The sequence below is a fragment of the Magnolia sinica genome, chromosome 3, assembly GCF_029962835.1.
Source record: "Magnolia sinica isolate HGM2019 chromosome 3, MsV1, whole genome shotgun sequence".
Taxonomy (NCBI): domain Eukaryota; kingdom Viridiplantae; phylum Streptophyta; class Magnoliopsida; order Magnoliales; family Magnoliaceae; genus Magnolia; species Magnolia sinica.
In genome coordinates, this window is record NC_080575.1 from 19,069,226 (window position 1) to 19,079,185 (window position 9,960).

The 9,960-nt window shown below is 40.8% G+C and overlaps 1 protein-coding gene across 1 annotated transcript; it reads left to right on the forward strand.

Moving 5' to 3' along the window:
• Positions 1 to 3,311: 3,311 nt before the first annotated feature.
• On the forward strand, positions 3,312 to 4,279 carry LOC131239642 (L-ascorbate peroxidase, cytosolic-like). The gene has a single exon (XM_058237441.1). It carries the CDS (start codon positions 3,410 to 3,412, stop codon positions 4,157 to 4,159), a length of 750 nt encoding a protein of 249 aa, XP_058093424.1. The 5' UTR covers positions 3,312 to 3,409; the 3' UTR covers positions 4,160 to 4,279.
• Positions 4,280 to 9,960: the final 5,681 nt, after the last annotated feature.

Genomic DNA, 9,960 nt, shown 5'->3' on the forward strand with positions numbered 1-9,960 from the left:
ATCATGACATAGAGGAGAAATTTAGGTATAGAGCACTTTTGACCTTGTGTTGACATGACACGTGCACTATTTACTTTATCATCATTATCTTGTCCTAGCTATTTGAAGCCATATAAACAATTTACTTCTTTTGAGGAGCGTATGAAAATTCCCCAACTCAAGCTACATGACTTCATCATCTTCATCATCATCTAAGCCTTATCTCAAGTAATTGGGCTTGGGTACACAAATCCTGCTCATCATTCCACTTTATGAAGTATTCAAAGAATGTCTAAAACACCCATGTACAATGAATGATAGAATAGTAAATAAACATTTAGTTTTCAAATGATGTTGTTTCTGTTTAAGCATGATATCATTGTGTTTTGCCACCTTTCTTTTTGATTTCATTCTAAGGAAATTATACATTTTCACATAATTTCATTATATAATATCTGACTTCAATTTTTTGACTATCCACTGTTTAATATTGCACATATTTGGGACAAGTGAGAGACAGTGGATTGAAGCCCAAGTTGAAAATGCTAAGTAGCGGGCTATTCTTGCGGCACTTAAATCTCAAGTATCATCTAATGAAGCTCACATTCATCATGATCTTCATTCTCTTCGGTAACTTTCTTCCTTTTGCTAGTTGTTCTATTCAGCCATCCACCTTGGTACTGAATTCTTTTAGCTACAGTACTGCCAATTTTTATTTTTTATTTTTGGATTTAGGTGCTTCTTTTCACTGGATGATATTCTTGGCAAGCACTCTGTGGACATAATATGTCTAGCTGATGATCATCACAGATTTATCGTTCTCCAAATACATGTACAAACCAGTGTTTGAAATAGCACACCCATAGCGTATACATAGTATACTGTAGCTATACTGCCTCACATGCATACAGATGCATCTTTGCATCCAAGTCAGGATCTGGCTAATTGGTATTCACTTTATGCTTTCTTTGCAAAGGTATATCGATACAGGAGATTTTTTACGAGCTTGAGGAGAGGAGACTTATATCTAGAGGCAACTGCAAATTTCTGGTGCTTATCATCCAATGTTCATCATCAGCTTTCTCACTTTCAATTTCCCGTCTCCATTGATAAATCTGTGAACTCTTGTTCCTCCTCTTAGATGGGCAGAAGTCTTAAACTTCTTTTTTATAATATATTTGTAGGCAATAAACTTTTGGAATTGATAGTTTCTGATACCTGGGGATGTACTTGGTTTTGCTATTAGATACATTTCATTGATATTAGTAGATTTACATGGTATTTTTGCATGGTATGCGCTTGTGTTTTTCAAAGACTAAAATTGAATATTGAGAATATCTTTGAGTGCGTATAATCAAAAGTATTCAAGCCACTGGTGGTGGTGAATTCAAGAAATTCAAACCCTTTCTTGAAATATGTGGTAATACTCACGGTTTCTCTTGTACAGTCTCCATGAATCTCTATGGTGTCTGATGGCTACATCCTACCAATTATGCCATTCAATGTTGTAATTTTTCTCATTAACCATCTACTTTTTCCAAACACACAAACTCTTTTTATTTTTCTTTTTTTATTATCAATTTCTGGGGGTTTTGGATATGAATGTTTTAATTAGGCTAGCTATGTATTGACTGATCATCCTCGCATGTGATATTAATGTACATCTAGACCATCTAAATTGTGGATGAAGCATATCTCTAAAATCACAATAATCACCAATTAATGGCCATCAAATGGATGGCTATAAGTAGGGAGCGGTCCAAATTTGAAGGGAAAAGTCAAATGGTTAATATTATCTTACAAATGCAAAATTTTCATTTATGCTTCATTCCAGTAATGGTAGTTTATTTTTTATTTCCATATGCATTCAAAATCCCGATGCGAGAGTCCTAGATAAATCAAAATCAAGTCCAGCAAGGACTTTAACAGATGAAGGAAGCTTATCCTAATTGATGCTAAAGGAGAAGCAAAAGTACAGAGACGAAGTGAGGTAGTTAATTTTCTTCAAGTTGTGCTTGCCTTTCCCTTTCTTGCATATCGTGTACTTTTTTAAGCGTCTAGCTGTCATCAGTGGGTTATAGAGCTTTGTGACTTTGCATCTACTAATATAGGTATTCAGTCAGAGCTCAGTAAGGGGCTTATCATTCCCTAATCGGTTTAAAGGTTTTGATCTATGCTTATACTTGAAGTGTTGTGGTTGAATATAATGCAGATACTTCTTTCATGTAAATTGGAGTCTAGAGGAATTATCTGCTCCTCAACCAAATATGTGATGGCTTGATCTAGTTTTGTTTTTCACATGGGCATTTTTCATGAAATTTTTGTGAGGCTTTATTCAGGTTACCTAAGTGCACGAGGTTAATATTCAGATATGATGATCTTTTGGGAATCTAAAATCATTAGCTGCTATCAGATTTATTCAAAGTTGTTGATCGAAGAGCAAAGCTAGTTGCGAGTGAGTTGTCAGATGAGTAGTCCATACAGCCACCAGGTATGCATCCCAATGCATGTAATGGTTTTCTATTTAACAATGTGTTTTGTTTGTACCTGGAGGGGGATCACCATTTTTTGAGCATTTACACATGCTTTTCATGGATTTTAATTTTAATTTAATTTAATTTAATTTAATTTAATTTAATTTATTTTTTGTGGTTCTCTGCTACTTAACTTTTCTCTGTTTTCTTCTGGCAACAAATATGCTTTCAATGGTAAAGAAATTCAAGCCAAGAGGGAGAAATCAAGTGAATATGAAATTAGGACCTACCGAAACACTCTCTCTCTCTCTCTCTCTCTCTCTCTCTCTCTCTCTCTCACCCCCTACGCCTCCGATTCCCTTCCCTCTCTCTCTTTCCCACCCCCTACGCCCCAGATTCCCTTCCCTCTCTCTCTCCTGGACCTCTACTCCCCTGATTCCCTTCCATCTCTCTATCTATGCATCTCATTCCTCTCACGAATCTCCCAAGTTTTGAGATTGCTCCAGGTTTTGAGATAGCAGCGAGCGAATAAGGTCTCAATGCTCTCTCTCTCTCTCTCTCTCTCTCTCTCTTTAAATCTTTAATGGTTTTATTGACTTGTCTAGATTTGGGGTTTTACAGGAGGAGATTCACTGGATCATTTGCTTCCTTAGATTTCTAGGGTTTTGTTGTTTCTATGCTCTGTTTTGAATATAAGGGAAGGTACATGATCTATAGTTATCATTATTCTTATCAGCATGATTTGTTCGATTTCTAGGGTTTTTTCCTTATGATGGGAGGTACAACATGGAATGCGAGTTTATCACAACATATTTGGTTGATCGATTGATTGCTATTGTTTTTATCAAGATTAGATAATTCAAGAGTAGGTTCTGCTCGTGTCATCTACCCTTTCTGTTCCTTGGCTTTTGCTCTCAACAGCCACACACTCCCTCTCCTTCATCCCTTTAGAAAGCATGGGGAAGTCATATCCCACTGTGAGCAATGAATACAAGCAGGGAACTGAGAAATGCAAGAGGAAGCTCAGGGGACTCATTGCTGTGAAACATTGTGCCCCCATTATTCTCCGATTGGCATGGCACTCAGCTGGTACTTACGATGTTAAGATGAGGACAGGTGGTCCATTTGGGACAATCAGGAAGCCGGGTGAGCTTTCTCATGGCGCCAACAATGGCCTTGACATCGCTATCAGGCTGTTGGAGCCCATCAGGGTGCAGTTCCCCATCTTGTCTAATGTTGATTTTGACCAGTTGGCTGGTGTTGTTGCTGTAGAAGTTACTGGAGGCCCTGAGGTTCTTTTCCATCCTGGGAGGGAGGACAAGCCTGAACCCCCTCCAGAAGGCTGCCTTCTAGATACCACCAAAGGTTCTGACCACTTGAGGGATGTATTTGGTCACATGGGTCTCAGTGATCAGGACATTGTTGCTCTCTCTGGCGGTCACACCCTGGGAAGGTGCCACAAGGAGTGCTATGGATTTGAGGGAGCTTGGACTACCGATTCCCTGATCTTCGATAATACCTACTTCATAGAGCATCTGAGTGGAGAGAAAGAGGGTCTTCTCCAACTTCCAACAGACAAGGCCCTTCTTAGTGATCCAGTTTTCCGTCCCCTTGTTGAAAAATATGTTGCTGATGAGGATGCTTTCTTTGCAGATTATGCTAAAGCTCATTTGAAGCTTTCTGAATTGGGATTTGCTGAGTGCTGATTTGAAAATCTTAATGATGTGGAGGGAAGTAGGGATGGAAGTTAAAATGGGTTGTTAGTAGTAGCGATGATGACTACTATCGAAATAAATACAAGGCCTCAAGTCTTCATTTTGATTTACGAATTTCCGTGGCAATGAGCTGTTTGGCTTTTAATGTTCTGTTTTTTTGTGGCTTAAGTACTGAAATAGTAGGGAGTGATATATTTTCTCCTTTTTGGTAATTTGAAGATTAGTTTGTGCAAATGTTATGTTTTTTTTTTAAAGATAATTCAAGAGTATCGTTTCCTATTTAGATCCATTTTGAAAACCATATGCGAAGTTGTAGGCACCATTAAAAAAAGGATTGATTTGATACATGTCATATCTGGATATTTGATGTTGAAAAGAAGGATTGATTTGATACATTTTATATGTGGATATTTGATGTTGAGTTCAATTTCTGATTGGCCATCACGGGTTTTCTTTCTATTGGTGTTAGCTTAGTAAATGCCATGCAGCCGTTGGATGGGTTTGAATGTTTTTGGTCAAGTTTCCAAAGGGTGGGGCCGAGGCCTCAATTTTCAATCTTGATGGGTACAGCTGGGGTTTAGATCCGACAACATTTTCCATTTTGGCCCAAGATCTTACTCTATAACAGTTATGCGGCTACAATTTAGTAAGTCGGTGGTGCCCCCTACATTTAGGCCACACCCAGATGTCCATTTTCCAGAACCATTTTCAATTTGTAAAGTACTAGAAGGTTTTGGAGTCTTGTATGATTCTCCAGTCTTCTTTTTTTTCGTTAGTGGGCTGCTATTTAATCCTGTCCATTGATGGAATGTGAGCTATGTAGTTTGTACCATATGCTACTTTGTGTGTAGTATCTACTACATGTGACTTAAAGCTATTTTAATGAGCTACGTAGGTTGAAGGTAGTTTAAGCTATTTAAGATACTGGTTGAAACTTCTCATCTGGCTAACTTTTTTGTTTCTTCTAGAGGCTTTATAGTTGTCATTGTGGTGCTAGCAAAGCATGAGTCTTATTTTTGTTAATTTCATCTTTTGAATACATGTGAGACCAGACCCGAGTTCACATGTGTGCATGTGTGTGTGTGAGTATGCATCTCGTGTATTTTGGTCCCGCGGTCCTACCGGTCAAATTTCGGCGACCTGTAACCTTCGGATAGTGATTGCGGTCACCCTTGAGTTTGGTCACGTAGATCCGACTCGGATTGACCCAAGACCTATGCCATTGCAACCGCATCGTTGCCGCGGTTCCAGCACCGCATCTCATGCGTAAATCCGGCGTGTCCATCAAAAGTTATGGGCCGCGCATTATTTAGCCGTTGATTGCATTTTTGGTGGGACCCACCTGATTGCACATTTCCCCATGTGCACTATTCCCCATGTAAGCCACCTTTAGCCTAGCAATGATGACTTCTTTTCTCAAGAAAACCATGATGAGATTAGCTTCTCTAGGCAATGATGAGCCACCCTATCCCATGAGCAATGATTATTTTCTCTTTTCAAAACTCATCTTTTTCTAAGAAAGTAATCATTTCAACTTTAGAAACTCTCTCATCTCCCTCTCTCTTTCTTCATTTTCTCTCTTCTCCTCTTTATAAATGCCCTCCAATGTCCTCCATTGCTGAACTTTTCCAGCCCTCTTTCCTCTTCTTCCCCCCTAGATCTAACCATCAAAGATCCATCATCACCATTGAACCTCCTTCCTTGAAGCTTAAGGAGTATGGTGGTTGAAGAATCTTGAAGATCCAACAAGTGGGTGAGCATGTAGGATAGATTGTATGGTTCTTATTTTCATAGATCTTTTATTGCATCATATGGAGAGTGTAGGACTCACCACATCAATGGTGAAGGTCCACCACTCCTTGGATAAGTTTTTTTTTAGCCATCACTTGCATGCATGTGATCTTGATGGGGCCATTCTCGATGGACCCCATCTTGATGAGATTTCCTTTCTTCTTCTCTTCTCCACTTTCTGTGGTTTGGATGTAATGATTATGTGGCCCACCTGATGTGCCATGCAACCAGAATTTTTAAATTTTTGGGACATCCAGGCCCAAGTTGTTGGACACCCAGCCCCAACTGTGCTGCCTAGTTTTGCTGCTTGATTTGGAAAGCCTTTGGGCCTGATTTTATGAATTTTCTTGGGGAGGGGCTGGGCCTGGGAGTTGTGTGACACATCAGGGTGGACCCCACCTTGTGGAATCTATGATTTATTTCCCATTTATTAATTTTTTTGGGCTGATCTAGACAGCAACATGTTACTGTCCAGATTGCTGGAATTTTTTTTATGCTGTAATGTATGGGTTGTAGGCCTTGTTTGTGGTCTTCTTTTTCCTGATTTCTTAGACTTCTCTTTGAAGTGTGGACCCCACCTAAAAGTATGCTAAACCTCACCTTCAAATGTCCCTATTTGATCACCCAAAAGGGTGGGCCAAGGAGGGTGGACGGTCCAGATTTTTCTGGACTGTCCAGCCACATTGCTTGCTGGAAAATCATAAATATCAGCCTGATTTTGAAATGGTGGGCCACCTTTATGGACCCCACCTTACTTTATACTTGTATAGGAAGGTTGGCCTTGCATTTTTCTAAATTTACATAGACCTAGGTCCACTCAAATGGGGTGCTAAAGTCAGGGACAGCAGCATTGCTGCAGCAGGAAAATAAAAATCTGGACCTTGCTGTCCATAAATTGCATGAGTTAAATAAAATATTTTTACTATCCCAAAAATCTTAAATTTTTGTAAGGTGGTGTCCCACCTATGGTAGGACCTATCCACACAATTTCAGGGCCAAGGAATCCTATTTGGGCATCCAAAAGGGTGGGCCAACATACTGGACTGCCAAAAATTTCTGCTGTGCAGTCCAGCAGCATAGTCCCATAAAAATGATATTAAAAAAATAATTTCTAAGAAGGTAGGCCATATTTCTGGATCCCACCTTGTTTTAGGCTTGATGAGGGACCTTGGGTCCAAATTTCAGGAATTTTGGAGGCCCAGAACCCACCCAATGGATGGCCCAAATTCAGGACAGTTATATTCGAGCAATATTTCATCCTGGATAGATTGTATTCTTTAAATTAATTTAAATACTTCTGAGTATCCTAAAATCATGAAAATTTACAAAGAGGTGGTCCACCTATGGTGGGACTCACATACAAATATTTGGGGCTAATGGAGCCCTGTGCACACCGTGCCAAGTGCTGGACTGTCTCACCACGTTCAGGTGTCCCGATTCACCAGATTTTCTTAATGGTCTGTCTTATTTAAATTAATTAAAATACTTTTGACTGTCTAAAAATCACAAAATTTTGAAGATTCGTGGTCCACCTATGAGAGGACCATCTTGTAAATTTTCATGGCCATCGGGCCCCTGTACTAACTGTGGTGTGGCCTGCAAACTTAGGTCAGTTTTGGGCCAGATACTCAGGCCCGTAGGACTACCCACCACGGGACGCCCCTACCTTGGGCTGTTGCTGGGCCTGTATTCCATCAGCATGGCCCACTTCTAATGTATGTTGTGCATTCCCCTCTCATCCGGTGGGACCCACTGTGATATGTGTGGGTCACCATGGGCTAGTAACCGATCTGAATTACATAAATTTCTGGATTCCAGCAGGCCCAGGAAGTGGGTGGGCTAGAATTCCAGTATGGGGCCCAAATTTGCTCCATAGTTGATTGTTTTGGAGCTGTTATGGCCCACCAGATTTAAGGGAGTATTGCACACACTCCTTACCATATTTCCTTAGACATTTTTTGGCATAATTAGTTCCTCTTAAGGCCCACCTTTGTGGTGATGTTGGGGGTTAGCCTTAACCAGATTTTTGGTAGTTTATAGGCCCAATGGGCTGGAAACCTATTTCTTGAGCCCAAGATCGTGTAGGGCCTGACCTTATTGTTTCACGGGCCCAACGAGCCGTCTACAGGCTGACCGTGTGTATTTATTAGCCGTGATGCCCTCATGAAATGCTTAATTATGGGCTGACTTGCGGGGCCCACATAAATGTATATTGTGGAGGGCCTTACTAAGTCTTTGGCCTGATGTGGCAGGGCTCACACTGTCAATATAGGCCTTGCCCATGTGTATTCTTGGGCTTATGGGCTGCCCTCAAGTCCACCATAATGTATGAATTGGATGACTTTTATTTTGGGTCATTTCTTTAGGGCCCATTATGTGATATAGTATATGCATGTTTGTGTTAGCAAGTAGGCCTTGTGGACTCAGTTCTTTTGGATAGGCCCATTGATCTTGGGCCTATATTCTCCTATCTATTGTGATGGGCTTAGGGGCAATGATACACAAGAAGTCGGGCCCTTGGCTGCCCACTAAACTGACCCTGTACTTAGGCCAAAAGTGAGGCCCAACTCACTTGTGTAAATGTGAAACTTGCCCATGTAAATGAATTACTGGGCTACCCATGAAGCCCACCACAATATGTGGAATTATGACCTTTGTGGTTGGGCCCAAACCTTACTTGAGGACTCACTATATGGCCTATAAGTTGGGCTTGGTGTATGGCCCACTAGTCCACACATTGCTTAGGCCTTAGATCTTTTATTATATGGGTAGTGGCGAGCTACCTCTTAGAAACCAGTTGAGGTTGAATGTCCTCCTGGGTGATCCTAAGGTAAGCCCATATGTTTCTCTATGGGTGGTTAAAGGCCCACCATAGACCTTAGGCCATTTATTTAAGGCTCAATATGCATGTATGTGGAACTTACCTTAATGCATGTTTGGTCCAGGCCATCCAAGCCTTGGATTGCCCGATTGTGGAAGCACTCCCTGCCTTGGGTTGCTGCTGGACTCACAATTCAATAGTAGGCCCACTTGATCTTTTCATGATATATACACACTCTCCATCTAGTGGGGTCCCCTAGTGAGTATAGTTGGCCTTCATGAGATTATTTCCACATAATCAACTAATTTCTGGACCTTAGCAGGCCCAGGAAGTCAAACGAGCCAAAAGTTTATCAAAGGGCCTTCGATGTACAATTTTATGGTTATAACTTTATTTGGCTGTGGGGCTCACCATATTGAGAACATGTATACGTGTTACATGCTTATGCTTTCTTATAATCTTTGGGCTTAATCAGTGCATTCTTTTGGGTCACTTTTAGTGATCTTATGAGGACCCCATCTTAAGATCAGAATTTTGGGACATCCAGTGAGCCCAGATTGGGCAAGGACATCCCAGCATGGCCCAACCATACATTGGGCCGACTTCCACCATTTTGATGGACTTGTGGGCTGAGGTAAGGATAGTATTGGGCCTTCGGTTGCCTACTTAAATTGCTAGTTATTGGGCTGATGTAGTGGGGCCCATTTCATCCAAACTTAAACCTATATTTTTGGGCTGTATATTGTGTTCCCGGGCTGCCCACCAAGTCCAACTTAATGCATGGATTCTATGGCCATTGGGAATTGGGCCTTGGGCCTTAGGCCTTAATTCCCCTCTTAGAGCCCATGTTGTTAAAAGTGGTATTATATCTTTTTATGGCCTATTATGAGGAATATATGTATGTGGTTACTTTTATTTCTATCTTAAATGTAGGCCTTGGGCCTTTTATCCATATAGTTCATGGTTGATATGCCTTTTTAAGGAATGGTGGTTAAATGTCCCCATTATGGACCCCTTTAGGTCTGGTTGTATTTAAGAGTGATTGGATACTTATCTTAGACAGTTGCTAGGCTCATTTCTATATTGCTTAGACCCGTAGTTGTATGCTTAGTCTCGTGGGCTACCCCAGGTAAATGGGCCCCCACTAGAGGTGGGATTCCTTATGGATATTGTCTAAGTA